At 41.3% G+C, this 23,969-nt stretch overlaps 1 protein-coding gene and 1 long non-coding RNA gene across 3 annotated transcripts; one reads left to right on the top strand and one right to left on the bottom strand.

Annotated features, from left to right (window-relative positions):
- Positions 1-94: 94 nt before the first annotated feature.
- syt4 (synaptotagmin IV) lies at positions 95-22,047 on the top strand. Of its 2 annotated transcripts, XM_039823577.1 has the most exons (6): positions 95-224; positions 2,601-2,667; positions 16,196-16,815; positions 16,936-17,259; positions 20,546-20,666; positions 21,154-22,047. In XM_039823577.1, exons 2-6 carry the CDS (start codon positions 2,607-2,609, stop codon positions 21,471-21,473), a joined length of 1,446 nt encoding a protein of 481 aa, XP_039679511.1. In that variant the 5' UTR covers positions 95-224; positions 2,601-2,606; the 3' UTR covers positions 21,474-22,047. The 2 variants fall into 2 exon arrangements, with proteins under 2 accessions (XP_039679511.1, XP_039679512.1); XM_039823578.1 differs by lacking the exons at positions 95-224; positions 2,601-2,667 and adding an exon at positions 13,885-14,192.
- Positions 7,451-7,776, bottom strand: LOC120573686. The gene is made up of 2 exons (XR_005641748.1): positions 7,697-7,776; positions 7,451-7,572 (listed from the first exon to the last, which is right to left on the bottom strand). It is a non-coding gene; the product is annotated as an uncharacterized LOC120573686 (long non-coding RNA).
- Positions 22,048-23,969: the final 1,922 nt, after the last annotated feature.

Genomic DNA, 23,969 nt, shown 5'->3' with positions numbered 1-23,969 from the left:
TTTTTTTTAAAAGAGCATGCCAGGGGTCTGTCCATTACATGAAAACGCACGGTCAAATGAAGGCTATTTTGTGATTCTCTTTTCAGATACGGATTCATGGTCCCCAGAGGATGAATCGTACCGACTTTGGTGATCCCCAGACTTTTCCTCTAGCGCTGTGGGGGGGATTTCCAGCTGACAAACTCATTCTAAGTTGAGACAGTGGTACCCCAGGTCTCGTCCAGGTCAGTGTCCAACATGACAGCAGTAGGTCACAACCTGTCTCGGGCAGAGCAGTAGTTCAACTCTCTGTCTCCGTAGAAGACAGGGGAGACGTAACAGCAGTATTATAAGACCGTGCTTCCTCAGGAAGTTAACACACAACACATACACACAATTATACACACACACACCTAAGCATAGGCTCTACTGCAGTGTGATCAGGCTAACATTGTTTTTACTCTGTGCTGAGGTGTTTGGGTTCATGATTTAGATGAGCACATGCGTTTACGGCGCCCGCAATATCTTTGCTTACGTTGAAGGTTCGGCTAAACTAAACTGAGACTGAGTTTAAATACACCTACAGGAAGAGATGAACTACAGACACTACACTACTATTTTAATCCTAAATTCTACTCGATTGAGATGGCATTACCTGCTTCTGTGTAGCTCATCAAAGTCTCCTGAACCTTTTTCACATGCTCCTGAGTTTTTCCATAACAAGCGCCACCATGAGATTAACAAATTTGTGGTATTAGGCTATATAAATAAAATTGACTTGAATATGAGTTTGCTGCTCCTGAGTTTTTCCATAACAAGCGCCACCATGAGATTAACAAATTTGTGGTATTAGGCTATATAAATAAAAGTGACTTGAATATGAGTTTGCTGCTCCTGAGTTTTTCCATAACAAGCGCCACCATGAGATTAACAAATTTGTGGTATTAGGCTATATAAATAAAAGTGACTTGACTTGCTCTGTAAATTAACCATAGCTGTCAAAACAAATGCAGCTGCTCCTCCTGTAGTAGGGGTGATACCTACAGAAGGCTGCACATAGTCTTACATCACATTGTTTCTGACCTCACCTGTATACCTGTGATGTCTCTAAAGAAATCGTTTGTTTCTGGAGCGTCCCACACAGTCCCAACACATATGTTTACAGTGTCACAAACCATTTCTTGCATGAACAAATGCATTATTTAAAAACAGTAAACGTGTGCCTCACAAGCAGTAGGCATATCAGCCACAGAAGCAGCTGTGAAGCTGATTTTGGATCATTCAATTAGGTAATTTGGTAGGCTCGGTAAGGACATGCCTCTACCAATATTCAGCAGCTACTGAACTGTTAATCAGAGGAGAGAGCTCGAGCCTAGAGCCAAATCCAGGCTGTTGTGTTGCAGGTGCTTTGCCTTCTGTTAAGTTAACATTTTGTGTAATATTGTCAGTTATCCACCCTTACACTCCAAGTGTTTATTAATTATTAATTAGTTCAATTAAATTCATGTTTGTATACCTTGAATTGTCACCTACATTTAGAATTTTCATTTAAATAAAGACCTTTCCACCATAAATCCATACAGAAAAGTCTCAAATTGGTGAATTAAAATTTAGCAGAAAGCATGAAATGATTAACCATCTAGAAAAACTACTTAGCAATGCAAAACCTTTGTAATGGTCTCAGTGAACCAAACACCCAGGACTGAAAGACTTCTAGCCTTATGTTGTAGTTAATTTTTAATCCCACACACGATCATCAGGATATGTACGATTCCCACAAACACATTGATCCTAATATTATACTATATACTATAATACTGTTTTTAAATATCCTTATCTGATTAAACTAGCACTACAGGTAAATATGTTCTTTGTTAGAAGCAACAGAGGAGCCAAGTATTGTCGCTACAGAGGAAATATTTGTACTAGAACTCCGGACTTCATATTTCAGGATTGCAAAGAAATAAGTCATCAGACAACAATTATAGTTCCCATGTATTGAATTTATTTTTGTTACCCACAAGGATATTGGATTATTACCTGCAAAGAAACCAGAAAACCAGAAAAAGAAAAGAAAAATATATTTTTAATTGAGTTATCCACCTTAATATTAATGCTAAGTAGAAGTAACAGTATTGAAATTATTTTTTTTGTCAGATGTAATTTTGTAACATTGTTTCCACTTTGACACTTCTTACACACATTGTAATGGTTGTACCCATCACTTTATCCAATCTTGCGATGCACCTGGATACATCATCAGGATACAACGCTAATATTGATAGATGATGATGATGAACATCCAAATGTATGTATATCATTAAACATTGCTGGTATATCAACACATTTCACATGCCTGTACTTCTCCAACATCCTATGTCAAAGGAATTCATGATTTCAAGGCCAGTGCATAGAAACAAAAAAATGATCTCCACAATAAGAAAGAGAAGCTTAACAGATACAACAGATGCGGTATCAGAGACAGAGACACTGATTGACGTGGAAGTTACAATTCAGCTTGATACCCCTTAAGGGCTTTAATGATTTTCTCTGCATTTCCCAGGTCCTTTTCAAGTTTTGCTATTTTTTCATCCATCTCCACATTCTCCCTATCTACATAGGTCTTGATGTTCTCCATGAAGCCCTTGATGTTCTCCATGAAACCATCCACTGGTGGAAAGTCATCAGGTAAATCTTTGGAGAATCTCTTGAATAATGCCGTCATTGGCTCCATGAAGTTCATATATTCACTCATCAGCTCTGACGGGGTGTCCTTTTCTGCCTAATGGGGGGGAACAAAAACTACTTCATGATATGGCACCAACTCAGTTTGCTATGTTGTTACATTCTGTTGTGTACACTGTAGTCTGCCAGGGTTGGGTAGTAACAGATTACATGTAATCTGGATTATGTAATCAGATTACAAAAATCAAGTAACTATAACCAGCCCAGATTACAATAAAAAAAAAAGTGTAATCAGATTACAGTTACATTGTTGAGGATTACCTGATTACATTTTATTATGCAAACAATGCAATTTGATAATCTGTTTTAATTTGACAATCAGTTCATTCGTTTGTCCACTAGATGTCTCTATCATCAAGTTGTTCGTGTAGTTGAAGAAAAGGGTTCACATCAAAACTCAAGATGGAGGAGCCGTCGACGTCGAAAGACAGACCCATTTCATTTGGGAAAAATGTGTTTACTAGTTGGTAATATCGCCACAACTTCGATTTAAACATACCTGCAAACTTGTCGCTTGGGAAATCGTTGTTTTGAATGGGAAAAATGTCATCCACGTGAATCGTGTAGATCCAAAGAGTTTTTATTTGGGTCCGGATCCGAGATCACGGTGCGCCGCACGCAAACAGCAACTTCCGATATCGGTGCCTTATGTAGATGCCACTTAGGCCGGTTACGCAACACGCCGGCCAAGCAAGCGTGCGCCGCGAAGCATGGTCCGTTATATTTTTCGCCCCATGTTAACAGGTTACGGTCCGCTTCGTCGCCGCTCCACTCTATTCCTATGGGTGACGTCGTACTTCAACGCTCCTGCAAAGCATTCCAGGAAGGCGGCGCTACATTGGAAAAAATGCTGCGCTGTCAAAAGCTGGACGATGCCCAGCTTTATGCAAATTAATCCGTTGAACGCGACGACTATCCAGTAGAAGTAGACGAAAATCTTTCAAACTAACCTTTGTTGATCTGAAACTAAGACAGATTCAGCAACTGCATGGCCTATTTCTCACCTAAAATGTTTTCAGAAACACATTTCGGTGAACTATTTTTGTAAATTACGAGATCGTATTCTCAACGAGTCGCCATGACACTCGAGTATCCACACCCACCTACACATTCGTACAATCAGCTGCTGGTCAGGCGCTGAAGCATCAACCATGGCTGTATGACGTCGCGACACCACACGTCAGTCGCGGTCGCAAAGTGGATCTGGCCGGTTACAGAGTCAATCAACGCGAACAAGCAACGAACAGCAACGCGAAGCGACGCCCCTTTCATAGTCTAAACAGCGGACGCAAGTAGACGCAAGCGTCAACGGCGAGCGCGTGAAATGCAATACACCGCCACGCAACAGGGGGTAGCAGAGTGCTCCACGGTGTTCGGTCGGCAGAGCCAGACCTCCCGGAGAGTGGCTCTTGTCAGGGAGCATAGATATATACCTATGGTCAGGGAGCAGCTGGCTGGCGATTTCTTTTTATCAGATGCTTGTTTCCCCACCAGTACAGTGCGCTACGATTGGGTAGCACTGACCAATACATTGATAAAAGGTCGCTTATAAATGGTTTAGCAGGTTTAAAAATATATAGATACATTTGGGTCTCTCTCTCGCCTCTTGAGGAGGGCACACAGCATAGACTACACACAACGTTAATACATACCGAAAATGTGACTCCAGTAGTCCTATGTTTGACGAAATTGCACAGATATGTTGATTCAATATTTTTAATGTACAACGAGAGTATTGGCGCACCGCCGTCCGCGTTATCAAAAACTGGGACGACATACATTTGGCTACGCATCGACGCAAAATGGCGGCAAGCGTGAGGCACTGAGCCGTATGCGCCGCCGATGCGTACCGATGCGTTGACTCTGTAACGCCCTTACACACTGCCGGCGTGGAGACGCGTGCCTGCTAGAAATAGAACCGACGCCTATTTTTCACGCCGAGACGCCGTGTTGGGAGCGTTTCCAGGCAAATAGAATAGGAAAATATGTTTATGCATATTAATAAATGACATCTTGATGTTTGAAAGTCTAGGTTTTGACATCAATGTAGATATAAATATAATACAAAAATTTCAGAGAAAAAAGATTTTACAATGAACTGCGCTATTAGAAATAAATATTTTGCTAACGTATTTTGCAGTCAATACTCGCCGACGTTGTCTTGCTTTAATCAAATCAGTAGGCTATATATAAAGGGTAGGATAGGCTACGATAACAACGTAGTGTGTGTTCTGAGTGACGGTCCAACATCAGATAGGCTATATAGGCTCTTTACAGCTACACTAAGTTGTTCAGACAGCCCACCTACCCATTTATCAGTTTGAATCTGTCGGCACTATGTCCCAAGATCAGCCCTCCCTGTACCTAGCAGCAGGAGCAGCCGTCAGACACGCTTCTTATGGAAATGGAAAGCCAAAAGGGTCAAATTCGTCACAGCGACGGCGTTTTGAACGGCGTTTGGGAGCGCTCACCTGGCGTTTATTTAAACGCCACTACACGCCTAATAAACGCCACCTGGCGGTTAATAAACGCCACCACGCGCGGTGACGCCACGAGCGTTTAATAAACGCCACCAGATGCTTATTAGACACACTGATCGCGTTTTGATAATCAACTCTGTGGCTTGCTACAGCCAATAGATTTGAACTCTAATCACCCAATCAGTAAAGAAGGAGGTCAGGCAAAACTAATCAAGCACGGATCTCCTTTGCAGCTTGTTTGAGTAGCCCAAAGAAAATGCCACAACTTTGAAGTATGTTCGTTTTGTATTGCCAGACATCAGTAGGCACCGGGTGCCCATACTTTATTTAATTAATCAATCCAAATCATCCTCCCAAAAATGTAATAACAAGTGGTGAAGAGCTATTACCTGCTTAAATTTAAGAAGCACCAAAACCTGACTAAACGCTGTCACACTAAGAACCCAATGGCATTACATTTTATCTGGGTCTATTGTTAAAAGGGTTTCAGATATGGTGATATTTAATTGCTGCAAATACCTGTCTATTACTACAAGACCAAGAGAGGGGTTAAACGAAGAGTAAGCAGATTTTAAAAAATACTGTACTCTTAATTCAACTACTAGGAACCAGAGAGTAGCTTACCAGAAAATTGGACAACTTTGAAAATCTTCTTGACAAAAAGGATTAATAGTTTCTGTAAAGTGCATGCAACAATCAAACCTAAATAAGTTTGTCTTATTTAATTACTGCAAAAAATGATATTTTGGTACAATTTCAGACAGTCACAGCTGTTTCACATAGTCAGTTAAATAATAATTAGTTATATCTCAATAAAAACTAAATTAAAATTATAATGGCAGCATAGGGCACTATCATTTATTTTAATTCCAGTAAGAGAGCAGTTGACCCGAAGATGGCTAGATATATTAATTCTTTCCTCTACTTTCATATCTTTATGCAAAAAACACCCACTAGCTTTTATATAAAGCAACTAAATTAAACATATGCGTGTCATACTTCATTTGACCTTTCAGGAGACTTACCTTGACACAGGAACAGCAGGTATTAGATCCCTTAACACATTCAAATACTATGGTTTATGATCTTGACTCAATTGGACATTAAGTTGTAATAATAAATCATTATAAGCATTTTAATTTATTTTTATTCCATGCATTACTAAAAATGTAAAGCTGAAAAATTTACTGACAAACACAAAAGCATGACAGATATAAAACATGACATTTATTAAATAACATCAAAAATTCAGCAGCAGTAGGGTTTATCAGGTTTTAGTGCTTCTTAAATTTAAGCAGGTAATAGCTCTTCACCACTTGTTATTACATTTTTGGGAGTATGAGCACCCAGTGCCTACTGATGTCTGGCAATACAAAACGAACATACTTCAAAGTTGTGGCATTTTCTTTGGGCTACTCAAACAAGCTGCAAAGGAGATCCGTGGCTTGATTAGTTTTGCCTGACCTCCTTCTTTCCTGATTGGGTGATTAGAGTTTAAATCTATTGGCTGTGAAAGCCACAGGGCGGAGTTGATTATCAAAACGCCACCAGGTGTCTAATAAGCATCTGGTGGCGTTTATTAAACGCCTGGTGACGTCACACGCGTGGTGGCGGTTATTAACCGCCAGGTGGCGTTTATTAGACGTGTAGTGGCGTTTAATAAACGCCAGGTGGCGTGCCCACAAACGCCGTTCAAAACGCCGTGCGAATGTATTGTGACGAATTGTGACCCTTTTTGGCTTTCCATACCGATAGGAATAGAGCGGGGCGCGACGCGACAGAAGCGTTGCACGGACAAGGTGTCACCTTTTTCAGCCCTTCTGAGTTTTGCAGGTATGTTTAAAGACAGTGGAAAATATTAATGTGTATGTTGAGTGCAAATTGTGAAAACAAAAGTGCAAGTATTGTCAACGGGGCTAACATCTACTTCAAATCTGAAGAAACACTTGAATGTAAGTTGAACGTTAACATTAACATTACAGGAACATGCGTCACTCACCTTCAGTTTTTCCAGGTTTTGTTGTGCTTTCTTAAGGCTTTCCATCATATTTTCCTGCAAATCCAACATGATAATGAGAATCAACATGCAGTAACATTTGTGGACAAATAAGCAGCTCTAATAAAGTGCATATTGGCTCAAACGACTATAGATAAGATATTTGCTTGTGATGACTCACTTTGGACTTGCAAATAAAAGTGGAACTGTTTTTTCTGAAGCAAAAGGAGGTTAAGCTACACTTAACTTACCATTTTTTTGTTGTCTATCAGTGAACTTGTGATGCAAACCAGACCCAGCAGAGTGAGGAGGAAGTACAGGCCTCCAGCCGCTGCTCTGCTTCTGGACAAAGCTGCTGCTGCCATTGTTGTTCTAAATAACATTTATAGAGCATATGGTCAAATGGATAATAGAAAAACACTTTTATATTGTAACATTTAAAAGTCTACAGTACAAACCATCTTACAGTATAGTGAGTTTAAGTTTGTAATCTTACCTGTGATGTAAATGAAAGAAGAGCTGCACAGGGGATGAATGAAAAGAAATTATGAGATGACATCCCACAAAATGCTTTATATACTCCTGGTGTCACCTCGCCCACATAGCTTACCTGCCCCCCTACTGTCATTGTAGTTTCACTTTCACGGAAATGGTATTTGGCAGTTTTACTTCAAAGGAATGTACCAACCTCTGTTAGTGCAATACTGCATACTGCAATGTGAAACACAACTCCTAGATGGCAAACCACAACAAAGCTGTAATAGAAACTGTATGTGAAACTGAAATTAATGGAGTGCTTATAAAAGAAATGATTTGTTATTCTGATATATTTAAAGAAATCTGTGAAACTGACAATTATGTAGAAGTTTTAATTAAATTAATTAGTAACATTTTATGTTTGCAAAAGCTTTGCAACCAACTGAAAATACAGGTGGAAGTAAAAGATATTACACCACATGTATAGAGGAGTCATTGAAAGCCCCAACGCTGTTGATCTTTCTCAGAAAACGGGCTAGCTTTCACTTCATGAGAAATCGTCAAATGTTCGGCAATATCAGTCACTTGACCTGTGGTTAAGTATCCCTTTCACTTCATAAGAAACTGTCACGCGACAGTTCCTTTTTCATTTAAACAAGCAGCAGTCTCTGCAAGTTGTGGCCTGTGTGTCTGCTTACAGTTCTTGTAATCTGTTCTGTGGTTAGACAGGGAGGGGTGTGATCTGGGAAAGAAGCTGTTCCTCCGTGTATTGGTGTGGGGTCTTATTGTCCTGAACCGTTTGTTGGACAGCTCCCTGAGGAAGAAGAGTCTTTGTTGGGCCTTTTAACCACATTTTAGGTGTTGGAGGTCCATGTCAGCTGTTTTGACATATTGACTCCAAGCAACTTCAGTTTTTCCACCCTTTCCACTGCTTCTCCATGTATGTTAAGGCGGAGATGGGCTTTTTCCTTTGTTCTCCTGTAGTCAATGACCATTTCCTTTGCCTTAGAGAAGAATCAGGTTGTTTTCCTTACACCACTCAGCCAGGTGTTCCACCTCAAGCCTGTAGGCCGGCTGCTCATTGTATGAAATCAGCCCAACTGGTGTCATCCACAAATTGAATTATGAAGTTCCAGTTGTGGTTGAAGAGTGTGAAGAGCAAAGGGCTCAGCACACAGCCCTGTGGGGTTCCTGTGGGGTTCCTGTGTTTAGGGTGAGGGTGGAGGAGCTGTGATTACTACCTCTTACTTGATGTGGAAGGTTTGTGAGTAAGTCCATGACCCATGAGCTCAGGACCAAGGCCCAACAACCTAAGAGAACCAAAGTGAGAGAGCTGAGCTGCTGCCTTGGCACGTGCCGCCATCTTGATATTTCATTTCAGATTAACAACTGAGAAAGACTGGCAATTAAGTTATGTTGATTTAAAGCATCTTCATTAAAGGCAGGCCAGTATGAAGATAGAATGTAGGACAGGATAGTCCTCCTGCATAGCTGCTCTGTGAGAAGCGAGTTAACACGGATTCACATAAAAAAATACATATAGGGGTGTGGGTGGGTGTGTGTGTGTGTGTGTGTGTGTGTGTGTGTGTGTGTGTGTGTGTGTGTGTGTGTGTGTGTGTGTGTGTGTGTGTGTGTGTGTGTGTGTGTGTGTGTGTCTGTCTCATCATTTACAGTAAGAATCACCCTGTAATACCTAAAATCCAGCCCAACTCTCTGGAAAAAAAACAGTTTGCACACCAACAGAGCAGAGGCCTGTACTACGAAGCAGGATTTTGCGTTAATGAGGTAACTTCAGGTTCAACCCAGGGTTTTCTGTACCACGACGGTGGATCACTTGTTACTGGGTTAAATCGCCATGGTAACTTATCCTGAACACCTAACCTGGTCGGGAGCAGGTTACATTGGAGATTAGAGATCAACCGGTGTAAAAGCACCGCCTACTGACCAATCAATAGGCTACTCAGATTCAGATTCATTTTATTTAAAAAAGGGACAATGCACATTTGCTATTTGTTGGCTTCCAGCCGGTGTGTGGCCTCACATGCGCCGCATTGGTTTTGAATTATGTTTTATATATTGTATTTGCTCCAACGATTGCTTACCACCGCCGGGTTGCAACTGATAATATAAGCTTAAGCAACAACATTTTATGGAAAACACAAGTGTAATCGTGGTCAGATCTTGTGCCTGACTGATGGAGAAGTGAAATAAGTCTTGTGGATTTACACAGCTATTTTTTTTTGCCAGCTTTTCTTCCTGTTTTAGGAAGCAGCGTCTGCATTGTGTTTTGCCTGTAAAACCGTGTGTTTTTCATATTTATGTAGAATTATAGTATAGGCCTATGTAAAATATGCAACTCTGGTAGATGTTTGCGATTGATCATGCTTTGCAAACACTGCCTCTTTTATGTGAACACGCGCGTCACTGGATTGGGAAACCCTGGGTTGATTGAACTAGTTGTTAAAGCAGTTACACACCGGGCCGATAATCGGCCATCGGACAGTATGGCGAGGTCGGTGACTCGAGTCTGTTCAATGTGTTCCGTGCTGTCGTCCGTCGGAGGAGCTGTCGGCCTTCATTTCTTCGCCTCACATGCTCAGTCAGAGACAGGGCAGTCGGGACTTACACGGAAATGGCAAGCGGCATGAGCGTGACTACAGTCTCTCAAAATCTGACGAAAATCTTTTAAACTGACCTTTGTCAGCAACTGCACGGCCTATTTCTGTTAAAATGTTTTCGAAACACGTTTCGGTGAACTATTTTAGTACAATGAGATTGTAATCTGAATGAGTCGCCAGTAATAGCCGTCCGAAAAATCCAAAATCCGGAAGAAGCAGCCAGATCCGTGTGACGCGCTCATTCAATCAGCTGCCGGTTTTGGGCGAAAATAAAGATTAGCACCACCTGCTGTTATGGAGACGTATTACGTCTCGCCGCTTTGGTGTGTTCCGGGCACTTTCTTGACCAACTCAGGGACACTGATCAGTCCAGCTGCCTTTTCTGCCAACGGTCTGTAACGGTAACGGTAACGGTGTGTAACTGTCTTTAACCACTGTTGTGACACAGGTTATGCTGGACCACGGTAGTTAGGATTAGTGAAGCCGGTAACTGGAAAGAATCCCAGCTTAATCTGGGTTCATAGTAGAGAGCCTGGATTCGTAGTACAGAGGCCTGTACTACGAATCAAGATCAACATGCCCTGGATTTCTTTCAGTTACCCGGCTTCACCTAACCTAACAACCGCGTCCAGCATAAGCTGTGCTACGACAGTGGTTAACAACTAGTTCAATCAACCCAGGGTTTCCCAATACAGCGGTCGCGCGCGTTCACATTAAAAGAGGCGGTGTTTGCACAGCGTGATCAATTGCAAACATCTACCAGAGCCGCATATTTTATATAAGAAGAGCAAACTATAATTCTACATAGATATTATGAACACAGACACGGTTTTACAGGCAAAATGCAGGAAGGAAAGCTGGCAAAACGCTGTTTTGCATAAATCACAACGCCTATCAACATCACTTCCAGTGGTGTAGTCTACGTGATAGTAAGCTCCAGGATTTAAAAATGAAACATTTTGAACATTTTGAATTGTCATCCGTGCTTTTTTCTTAACATCTATAGACTGAATAAAGGTTGGTGTTTTTTACCGTAAATTGGTGCACAAAAGTGTATCGGAATGCAGTAAATAAGTCGTTGATGCTTAAAACTTCCCTGGGGGAGGACACCAAAGCCCCTCCACTATGATATGCCCACCTCCTCCCCAAAGGCAGATTCTGGCCAATATACAGTACACCCACTATAATGGCCTACATTAGACTACACTGGTCACTTCCCCATCAGTCAGGCACAAGATCTGACCATAATTACACTTTTGCTTTCCATGTCGTTGCTTTAGCCTTTTATTTCAGTTGCAACCCCAGCCGTGGTAAGCTGTGAGAGAAAATAAAAAAATATCAAAACATAATTCTAACAGATGTGTGTATTGGCAACACACGGCTGAAGAAGCCGACAAATAGCCTATATGTAATTCCCTCCGCTTAAAATCTATATCTTTCATAAAGATACCCATCAGTGAATGTTAACGGGGTTGTCAGTCTTTAAATGTTTTACACTTTTATGAAGCGCACCCCTCTCCCGCGCACCGAGCTCCGCCTGGTCTTCTATATGAACGGACGCCGTTATCAATTGAGTATTGATTGGTCAGTAGGCGGTGCTTAACACCTGCTGATCTCTAATCTCCAACATAACCTGCTCCCAACCAGGTTAGGTATTCAGGATAAGTAAGCGATTGAACCCGGTAACAAGTGATCCACCATCGTGGTACAGATAACCCTGGGTTGAACCTGAAGTTAGCTCGCTAATGCCAAATCCTGCTTCGTAGTACAGGCCTCTGGCCTCTGATGAGGTTTCAGTCAACTTTCTCTCTCTCTCCTCCATGTTTGGTAACACTAAGAAATTTATTTCTAAGAAAACACACCTATCCTACATTCACCTTAAAAACGTACTTAAGTTCTTTTTCCCAGAACTCCAAATCTTGATTTGTTGCAACTCCTAATGTCCAGAGTGTGTAGTTTTCAGGATGTATGCTTTCTAAGGATGCATGCTTTTTCCAGTGGCTTAAATCATGATTACTAAAATAAATTGTCTGTCATTTTCATGGAAATGCATTTTTTACTATGAACACCAGGTGTCAGTATTGGATTATATCAGATGTTGGCAATGCAGAACACATTGACTTGTATTTTATATAAATGTGCCATATGTCATGTCTAAATTCACACAATTCATACATTCTAATGCACCAATACTTGTCTTAGATGTTCAGGTACATGTACAAATGTCAGTTGAAGAGATATTTTGTGTTGCTAAAATGAATATAAATGAAGCCTGCAGCATAAGACTTTTTTTTTTTTTTCACATTTATATACAGTATTTGTTTGTTTATTTAGGATCCTCATTAGCTCCTGCATTGCAGGTGCTATTCTTCCTGAGGTCCTTACAACTCACTTGTAACTGTGACAATGCAATCAAGTACATTTATGGATTGTGACAAAAACTGCGCGGATCTTTGTGAGGAGCTTTCAACACAAAGTCCACAAGGGTGCAAAAACGCATTTAAAAAGTAGGGCCCAGGTTATGAAAATTACTTTCTAGACACTTTTTCTTGGTTCACCTTTTGGCCTATTGTGCATGTTGTGTTAATCCAACTATTCATTAATGTGTTTTTTATTGCCAGAGACCGTGCAAGTGAGTATGGCCAGAATGTTACCTGCACAGTAACAAAGTTGTACTCATTGATTACAGTTAGACACATTTGAATTTATGTTACACATAAGTGGCATAGTAATCAGCCCGACCACTCAGTCTAGCTTCATTGGGCAAGATATAAAGGAAAACAGCTATGAACCACAATTAGTTCCACCAAACTGTCTGACTCTTTCTTTTCCTTTCTTTTTTTTCTATTCTTTTCAACTCCTTGTCTTTTAGTTGGACTGTGCAGTGAATTACACACACTTTGCACACACACACTATTATACATTATACTGTAATAATGTGTATGACAAACTGTGAAAACTGAATTTTCTGTAACCTAAAATTAAACAGTAGGCCTCCCTTTACATCCTTGGTGTATGTGCACACATGTTGTACTCCATTGACCAGTGATTCTAATGACTGTTTTTTGGAAGCTTTATAATAAAGTGCACTATAAACAGCGTATAGTATATAATATAAACTGTAGACTATTAAAGTAATTGGTAGTAAATCTATAATCACTATGAATCCATATCAAAGGAAAGCATCACTGCACACAGACCTATCAGCCAAATTAGCACTTACTTTAACGAATGATAGGACCACAGTAAAACACATCCATTCACCAGTCCTATCGGAAAGGGAACACACACACACACACACACACACACACACACACACACACACACACACACACACACACAGTAAGAGAGAGATACAGGTTAAGACCGTTCATTCCAGAACAATCAATCAGGGAAATTGGCAGCCCTGTTAAACTGCTACTCCGGGGGTCCTGCTTTCACAGCCAGCCTCCGTCACTACTGCGTCAGCACCGATGAGCTCAGCGTTCCCGGTAGGGAGGGGTGAGGGAGAGGTGGCAACAGAGGGTGAGAGAGAGAGACAGCGAAAACAAAAGGGGGAGAGAGAGAGAGAGAGAGAGAGAGAGAGAGAAGAAACGGGGTGTTGCCGCCTCTGAGACACGCTCACGCATCACAGAGTAACGGCAGCAGTGTGAGGACAGAGCATCCCCTCCATCCTTCTCTCTGGGAAAACAAGACTGCTTATTCAATTATTGAAGCCGTACAAAAGCCGTTGCATTATTAAACGTAATCAAAGCGGAGATATTGTGGAGCTGTACTGCACGTCGTCATCAGGAGAGGAGAGCGAAGAGAGCTCGGTGTGAAAGCAGGCGGACCGTTTCAGCGCAGCACCTTGGACAGCGACCATGGCTCCAATGGTGGAGGAAGGAGCTCAGCTCGGTGAGTCTCGCCGCTTTCACTGATTTAAGAGATCCAGGTGTGAATGGGTGAGGTTGTTCGGGGTAACCTCAGGGTTGTTAAAGTACCAAGTTATTTATTACACGTGACTCGACTCAAACGTAATAGCTAGCGTTATTAGTCGCCACTATTGAGAGAAGATGGAACTTAGCTAGTGTGTTTCATTTTAATTCATGCTCTATTCTGGCCACTTGTTTAAAAAAATATATATAGCGACAGGAAATGTATGTTGGAGTAGCCTACACCACTCTAAAGTGAATGGCTTTGTCCAGTGTGCTGCCAAACCCATTTACTCTATAAAACAACGTGTTTAGGGAGACCTCCAGCCTCCATTTTGCAGCTATAGCTTATAAGGGCGACAGTTAATTGTCAGGGAAGCTCAGAGGTGACGTTTTTACGATAGCAATATTAGCTAAGTTTATTTGATTTATTATTTGTATGTATTTATTATTGATGGACTTGAGTAGAATGTAGCCCAGGTAAAGCCTGGTAAGCCCCTGTTTATTTTTCATATAGAGCTCCTCTCGGTTCAGCACCGCCCTCCCGTTGCCACATCCATCTGTCTGTTGTTGTTGCCTTGAAAAGCACTCCACCCAGGACATCAGGCTGAAATATTAATGAAAAGGAAAGGGAGAGAACAGTATGGCTACAAGTGCTGAGATTAGAGCAGAAGATTAGTAATGCACTTAAGATGGATTCTATGTCTACAGCTATAATAGAAAAAAACTATCTTACAGTAAATAGGCTACACTGGAAATGACTATAGTCGTACTATAATTTACATACAGGCCTTTAAGAGCAGAGATGGCAGCAAATAAGTAAAATTGTTATGAAACCTCACTGTTTACCCGTAAAGTCCTACGTGTTATAGGAAAGTTATAGGAAAAGAAGTAAGAAAATACAAATTGGTTATGTATGTTAAGTGTAAACGTGACACTTTCAGCTTCCTAATCAATCACCCAAGTAGAAAGGCTGATATATAAGAAAAGTGTAAATGATAAAAAAAATTCTGATGATCTAATTTAAGTGAACAACAGTACAGATTTTACTATATGAAAAAGATTCACAAGACATGAGTACATGAGTGATAACCCCCCAACCCCACCCCTCTCCCTCCCTCTTTGTATGGGTGTTAACCTGAGTGCTTTTCCACTGGGCCGCCGTCTAACTGCTGGAAACGGTGCACGTTTCCTCCAGTGAGATGGACCAGCGTGATTGCTGTTGAGTCACAGTTCAACACCACAAAACAAAGAACTGAAGCATTGAGTGGCAAATACCCCAGTAATATTTCTCCATAATAACGTTTTAGTGATCCCACAATAGGAGACAAAAGTACCGTTGAAAGGAATTAGGTCCCTGAAGTATCACTACTGTTGAAGAAAATGTTATTAAAAAGTGCTGGCCATTTTGTCTCAGTATTGACCGGAATTATCCTGATGTTTCCTTTTTAAAGGCTGGTCGTCGGTTAAAAAAACCTTCCTAACCTGTTTACATTATAGGTCTGCATATCATTGCATTGATCCGTCACAAAAAACTAACAGAAAAACTGACATTGCCAAGGTCTTTTTACTTTTCTGTCTTTTGCTTCTGAGTTCAGCCATTTTTATAAACCTGCCATCAACAAATCAACCAGTCACATAATGATGTTATGTGATTTTCCCAGCAGTTCATTACTTACACCAGCTGTTTCCTGTTGATTTACTGCAGCCATGTTTGGAATATGAACACAGCTCTGATGGTAGTTCATCAGAGTTGAACAGATTGCGTTGATTTTATCTCCATCTGAGTAAAGACTGCAGCCTGTCAGTCAAACACACAAAATTGATTCAATTGATTCAACAAAATCAGTTGAGAACAATTGTTTTATGTGTGATTGTTTTACTGTTGCTTGTTCTGCAGTGTTTGTTGGGGTGTGTGGTCAGACATTTTTAATTAAGGTTATTTTCTCCCTCTCTCCCTCCGTTCTCTCTGTTCTAACTCCATAGTGGCAGTGCCAGTCGGTGTTGCTGTGGTGAGCGTCTTTGGCCTTGTCTTCACCGTGTCAGCCTTTGCGTGGATCTGTTGCCAGCGTAAAAACACCAAATCCCAGAAGACACCTCCTTACAAGTTTGTGCACATGCTCAAAGGGGTCGACATCTACCCAGAGAGCCTCAGCGGCAAGAAGAAGTTCGCTGCACCAGCCACCATGACAACTAACGACACCAGTAAAACTGATGTAAACGGAAACTGCCACACTGCATCGCCAATGAGTCCGACCGGCACCGGTAAACTGGCGTCAAGTCCAAACGGTTCTAGACCGGCTCTGCATCTGGATCTGGAGAAACGGGATCTGAATGGCAACTTCACCACTAAACCATTTCATCACCACCACCAGAAGGTGCGCAGCTCCCCAGACCTGGAGCTGCCCTCTCCCCATGCAGGGTTCACCCAACCTGGGGTGATGGACCGCAATGACCTCCCTTCACCATCCAGCACCCTCTCCAGCCAGGCACCCACCCCGGCCGTGGACAAACCCCAGGGGGAGGAGAGGGAGGGCGGACTAGGGACCCTCCACTTCTCCCTGGAATACCAGCCAGAGAAGAAGGCATTCATTGTCCATATTAAGGTACAGTGTGTGTGTGTGTGTGTGTGTGTGTGTCTTTATAATACTTTTTTGATAGAACTTTGAATTAAAATGGTTTTGTGCAGTCTTGATTCAGTCTTTGATTTTTTTTTTTTTATCCAGGAAGCCCATGGCCTGACCCCAACTGATGAGCAGTCGCTGACCTCTGACCCTTACATCAAGCTGACCCTGCTGCCAGAGAAAAAGCACCGGGTGAAGACCAGAGTCCTGAGGAAGACTCTGGACCCCGCCTTTGACGAGACCTTCAGCTTCTACGGGATCCCGCTGGCCCGAGTGTCGGAGTTGGCCCTTCACTTCATGGTGCTGAGCTTTGATAGGTTCTCCCGTGATGAGGTCATCGGAGAGACCCTTGTACCCTTGTCTGGGATTGACTTATCAGACGGGCGTATTCTGATGAGCCGAGAGATCATCAAGAAGAATGTCAAGGTAAGATCTGGAACAATTTGGATGTTTGAACCCTTTGAATTCATGATTTATATCTGGGGTTTGTTTAATCTTTTTTGTTATCAGTTTTCTTTGAGTGCAATTATTGGGATTAGATTTATGACACGTACAGCATCTTAAAGTTACTTTACAGCAACATTTTTATTTTATATAACTAACCACAAAATCATCATATTGCAAAACTGCCCCAATAATGACTCATCATTTCTCTCATCATAACAAAAGTGCTTAAGTGTCACAATATTAATCAGGAAATAAATACAGTACAGTACGTAATCATCCTGAAATCCATTTACTTAATCAAAATATAATGATATTTGAATCATGGAGCTTTCTCTAACTCACCTAAATGCAAATGCATTATAATGTTATTAGTTTCTTGAAATCACAGTGAGATCTATTATTTAACTCTAATCACATAATCTGAACCTTGAATACAAGTTTTAAATTTGGATCTCAATAATACATTTTGCAATACATTTTTCATTCTATCTAGAAGGTTAGAAAAGCATTACTTTAAAATAAAGCCAGTGGAGAAAGTAGCTAGGAAGTGTATCCCTCTGTGGAAAGAAGGAGACTAGATCAGTTGCCATTATGGATTTGATATCTGATACTGAGGTCTGGTGGGGTTAAAAAATGGACTGCTGTGAGTTTAGATACATGAAAACCTTTGGTGTTTCTGTTTTAGCAGATTATTCTGAAATCCTTAAAATATGTAATTTATGTGATCAATGCATTTATCAGCTGGAATAGATATGACATACCTTCCACTTTGCAAACAAGACTTGGACCATCGGATAATCTGAATTGTGGTTAATTTGTGTTTAGTGAAGATCTTTTTATCCATCAGAGATTTGAAACAGTAATGCAGGGATGCCCAATTTGAACGGGAGTCACATGGACATTTTTACATTCCCAGTAGTGTATTGAAAAGATGATGATATCACACCACACCATTATGGATCTATGGGCTGGTGGTCAATATACAGTACTTCTGCTCTGTTCCTGGCAACTCTAAGGACCACAAATGTACTTTAGCTCATTTCCAGTCACACATTTTCATGTACTGTGGTTGCTGAGATGTAGGCTGATATACTGTGTAATACTCTGACAACTGTGCCAGAAAATACCCATGAGTAGATAGCCTACATTAGCCTGAAATACGGCAGCAGGGTTGGCTGCATTACATTCAGTGTTCTGGTGAATTTAAACGATGGATTATAAGATGCTATCTCTATCCTTATCATAGGTCTTTGGTTTAGTATACAGCAGCGCTCTATAGATTTGTACTCAATGGTTTGGCAGTACATGAGCATTTGTCCATTTGTAGGTGGAATGTGAGATGATATCAATGTAATTATAGCTGTGTGGGCTAATAGTGTACTCTGCAGAGCTCTGCTTTAATGGAAGCACTGTGCCTACCAGGTGGGAGAGGATATGTTTACGCACATTTGTACCTTCCCAGGAGGAATGTGAGCTATCTGTGATATCTTTGAAGATTTCTGATACGATATAGTACTCAAGAGAAGTGCAGGGAAATGTCACTCAGATTCTGAGAAATATAAAAGGTTTATTCCCCTCAGCAGAGCTCCCACTGTATTTTTATGATCAATAGGATAATATTTCTTAAACTATAAAGCTCTCTCCACACTGAGACTAACCATATTTTTTCAATTCAATTTCTCATTTGGGTCCCAGGAGAGACAAATCTCATCAGCCTCTGCTGTAGGGAGGAGTCTGCTTCGTCTGAGCGATTTTTAGTGCGATCAACTGAAAATTAGTTTCAGAATTCACAATATTGCTTTGCAGTGGGATTGTTCTTCTGAATTCTTTTGTGCAATTTTTAAGTTGGCAGGTGAGAAGAGAAAAAGGCTTGGCCTCTTTAGCTATAGTTATATACTGTGTATCTTTATATAAAGATAACATAATGACTAGTTCTTCTGCATTAAAAAGAAAACCATTTTATTTGCAAAAAAAACAACCCTTTTTTGACAGATTAAAAAAAATGAGGCTTACAGAATGCAAAAGAACAAATAATTCAACAGAATGGTTCACTTATTACATCCAGTATTCAATATATCCATGTGGATGTGATGTGGATGTGATCATTTTGGGCTGAATTATCTTAATATGAGCATATATATTATATTACTCTAATTAGAAGCAGCCATTTGCTAACTGGGTGGTGGCTCTCTTTGTCTGCATGACATATCTGTGTCTCACTGCTGTGTGTGTGTGAGAGTGTGTGTGTGTGTGTGTGTGTGTGTGTGTGTGTGTGTGTGTGTGTGTGTGTGTGTGTGTGTGTGTGTGTGTGTGTGTGTGTGTGTGTGTGTGTGTGTGTGTGTGTGTGTGTGTGGGCAGCAGTTCAGGGAATCGAGACAGCAAGCAGCAGAGCCATCGTTTTCACCCTGGAGGACGGCAAAAACGTAGAATAGAATAGAGTAGGATTTTCTTTGTTGCGTAGTCACATACACTCACATCTGGATTTTCAATTTCTGCGTGATACTTCTCATTGCCATGGCAACCATGAGTCGTGGCGTGACAAAACGTTAGGTGTGATTGCAGCAGCTGAGGCGTCAACTCGATTGGCTGTGGACACAGACATGGATGTGTATGTGTATCACAAATGTAGCGCAGAATAGGGAGTTTCTCAACTACACGTGTGCTAGTCAAGGTATGAGAACACACCCCATACGCAGCTGGTGATTATTTATTTGACAGCCATTTAATCATCAGCACTGACACCATTTCCAGTACAAGCAGCTGCAGGTTTTACCACAACATTGTTGACGGTAGCTGATTATCTGCTAAGTTATTTATTAATACATAGATGTGCCAACAGTCACACCCTACTATTATTACTGAATACATGTGTATGGATTCTCTTGTTATTTTTACCTTGTAAAGCTCATTTAATTGTGAAAGAAAGATGTAAATACAGTATGAGGCAATTGTTGTAGCCTTACTTAATAATATATTACCAATGTATTAATGGCAATATGTCTCTGCATATAGCCTCTGTGGCAATAAACAGGGCAGGGTAAGTGGAAGGTTTACTTTGAAATTGAGAAAAGAACATATTTTGACTTGTTTGGTCTGCTGCCTAAAATATGTTTGGGTGCCAGTTCATGTCTGATAACATGTCTGAAAGTCCTTCTTCTCTGTCTTCTTTTACACCTGCCATCTCTTTTTGAATCATCCTTTTTGTTGTATTTGTTCTGTCTCCCACCACCTGTCACCCATTCATCCCTCCCCTGTCTCTCCACAGAAGTCCTCAGGCCGAGGCGAGCTCCTGCTCTCCCTGTGTTACCAGTCCACCACCAACACTCTGACCGTGGTCGTCCTCAAAGCTCGCCACCTGCCCAAGACTGAAAACAGTGGACCTACAGGTGCATACACTTTTTGCGAAACCTTTCAGTATGCAATCCATGGGATCACTGCTTACACAGACAAACACATGTGCAATAACTTCCTTCACATAACCACACACTGATGAGACCAAAATCATTTTCCTCTTCCTGCCGAGCAGCCCAGACTACTTTGAATGCTGTGAGAGTTGCCATAATGACACCGCCACCGCACTGAAGTAATCTGATCAGGATGTGATAGAGAGCACTTTAGTGACAAGCACACACACACACACACACACACACACACACACACACACACACACACACACACACACGCAGTGTTTACACAGCCAGCCTCTTTTGTCCCCATCACTAATATCCATCATTTCCGCTCTATCGATTGCCGTATTGATCTGGCTTGGGAATAATATGCCACTCTGCAACCGCTGCAGGGATATTCACCATGCCTTTTTTTTTGCTTTTGTCCTTACTTTGTTCCTCTGCTCTTGTCATTCTTCTGCTCTAGATCCATACGTCAAGGTGAACATGTACCAAGGGAAGAAGCGTGTGTGCAAGAAGAAGACCCACGTGAAGAAGTGCTCCCCCAACCCGGTCTTCAATGAGCTCTTTGTCTTTGATCTGCCCTCCAACGAGGGCCTGAGGGACACCAGCGTGGAGCTGCTGCTGATGGACTCAGACATAGGCAACTCACGCTGCCCCAACACCATCCTGGGGCGCCTGGTGTTGGGCACGTCGGTGACGGGCACGCCCGGCGAGCACTGGAGGGAGATCTGCGACCACCCGCGTCGCCAGATTGCCAAGTGGCATGGTTTGTCAGAGGATTAGAAAGCCGGGGTATTGCTGGATTCCATCTTCCATGTCTGATCTGGTCCAACCACGAGAGGGATGGAATGAGGATGGGTGGGATTTAACGTCCTGCTAGCCATTACCCATTGGACTTTCAGTGAGGGCGGGTAGGAAACAAGGGGGAGGGGACTTTGATGTTGTGTGGAGGGTCATTTGAAGTGATGTCATCATTCAATCAATCATTCATTCATTCACTTATCTTTGAAGTTATTGGGGTTCAGCTAGGAGGCCGGGGCATGACAAAGGGAACCCCATAGCTTTAATGATCCCAAAGACTGTCACCGAAAATCACCCGGTAACATGCAACATCATCTCCATGGCAACAACCAATAGTCACTGTAACCGTGTGCAGTGCAGAATGTCTTAAATGTCGCTATTACTCTTCTTCTTTTCTTCCTCTGCTTCTTCTTCTTCTTCTTCTTCTTCTTCTTCTTCTCTTTTTTCAGCTCTTCCTTCTATAAATAGTAACCTAGTCCATCGTATGAAAACTGAATGAACCACATCTGACAATGCTGTAAAAATGTGCATTATTAAAGTTTATTTTATAACGCAGTGTTTTCTTCATAAAGAAGTAGATTTTTTTTATTTATGTTCTTGTTTTGTACTCTTATGGTTGATTTGTTGAACATGTTTTGTAAGTATAAGTGGTATTTCATATATGATTACTTATTAAGTACAAGAAAGCCTAAATTAGGTGGTTTGAGAAAAGACTGGAACAGACAGAGTGCACTGGGGACAGTTTTGGTGTTTGTGTGTTTTTTTTTTTTTGTGTGTGTGTGTGTGTGTGTGTGTGTGTGTGTGTGTGTGTGTGTGTGTGTGTGTGTGTGTGTGTGTGTGTGTGTGTGTGTGTGTGTGTGTGTGTGTGTGCTCTCTGAAGAGATGTTGAGCCACTGTTTACTGTAGGTGTTTTGTCCCCCTTACTGTGAGCACAAAGACAGCTGAAATGTAAATGTATGTACCTTACTATAAAATATGGCAAGTTCTGAGAAGAAAATGAGTTTGAAGTATTTATTTCACCAGAATGTGAAGTTAATTATGTGTGTGTATTCAGAAGTGCATTATTACAACTAGAAGCATTTACTCTTTTAGAGTTAATGATAAGTTAAGGTTAAGCGTAACATCCAGCGGCTCCATTTCACAGAATATCACTCATAAAAACAATCCAGAGTTCAGTCCAAGGTAAAGCCTCTTTTCATTTTATAACACTACAGTACGTAGTCTGTGTGTCCTCACCTCCAGCACTCTGGGGATGACATCATCGGGCCTCTTTCCAAATCTGATGATGCAATAACTGCTGAGTGGCTAAGTGCTCCAGGATGAAGTCATCATGTCTGAATTTAATATCAGCTAAGTGGTTTGGTGAGGGGACAGCTAGCTCAGCATGCTTACTCTTTCTTTCTTTCTTTCTTTCTTTCATTAAAAATATGAATAAAACTAAGAAATGTATCTTTCTGCCCTCTCTCTGTATTCTGCCTCTGCTCCCCCTCTTTCCTCCAGTCTCTAGTCTTACACTGAGTTACATTGTGTGTTAGCTGGTGAAGCCTCTGGAGAAGTGGGATGTTCTGTCCCGTTGCCTTTGTCAGGTCGCTCTCTGAGACTGCTTTCTATTTTAAACCTCTGCTGTCATCTTTGAAGCAATAAAATAGACCCGTGCAATGTGCAGCATCGCTACCATCCCCCTATTCCTCCCCTGCTCCAGCTAACCAATAACGATTGAGCCTTTTACCTAATTCTCTAATGTGAAGACACTTTAATTTGTGATTGCAATCTGCAGAAAATGACATATTTACAACTTAAACCAGTTTTTTCTCTTTCTTTTAAAATTATTCAGACGTATTGATTGACTTGTGAACAATTTCTCCCAACCATTAGTCCAAACAGACGCAAAATTATACTTTCATGCCCCGTCTCTGTTTGTCCATCTTCTGATTCACTAAGCCTATAATCATTGGTGTGGGCCCTTTTTATGTTGAGAAAATTAGGCAACAAAACATGCTGAGTGAAGGATGAAGTGTTGGTATGAAAAGAAGAAAAAAAGACTGAATCAATAAAAAACACAACATCTCCCCCAAACGAAAGATGAAAATAATAATAATGGGGCAAAGAGATCTTTTAAAAGATCTTGAGGTTTTCTTTTGATAGCAAATGTCAAGGTGTCATTTTTCTTTGCTTTTTGTTTTCGCATTGATTTAAGAGTCAGACAGACTATGAAAGGGCAACGACCTTGTCAGCGTGTGTGTGTGTGCATGCGTGTGTGTGTGTGTGTGTGTTTGTTTGTTTGTGTGTCAGTTGGCCCAGTACAGCAGTTATTAGTTAGTCCATCAGAATGTCATTCTGATGCAGAACCAGACCCTTGATCTAATGTAGACATGCACGCACGCACGCGCGCGCACACACACACACACACATCCTAACATCTGTCCCAGAGAGGTCAAGTCAATCTGATACAGAGACAGGAACGGAAATCCAATCACA

This window comes from Perca fluviatilis, chromosome 14, assembly GCF_010015445.1.
Source record: "Perca fluviatilis chromosome 14, GENO_Pfluv_1.0, whole genome shotgun sequence".
NCBI lineage: Eukaryota > Metazoa > Chordata > Actinopteri > Perciformes > Percidae > Perca > Perca fluviatilis.
This window is presented reverse-complemented; position numbering and strand designations above follow the sequence as displayed.

Excerpts from the sequence above, each read along its gene's own strand:
- syt4 (XM_039823577.1), top strand. The coding sequence starts at position 2,607 with ATGTTCTCCATGAAGCCCTTGATGTTCTCCATGAAACCATCCACTGGT. Across the intron at positions 16,816-16,935 it reads CATTCATTGTCCATATTAAG|GAAGCCCATGGCCTGACCCC; the intron begins GTACAGTGTGTG and ends TTTTTTATCCAG. Across the intron at positions 20,667-21,153 it reads TGAAAACAGTGGACCTACAG|ATCCATACGTCAAGGTGAAC; the intron begins GTGCATACACTT and ends CTTCTGCTCTAG.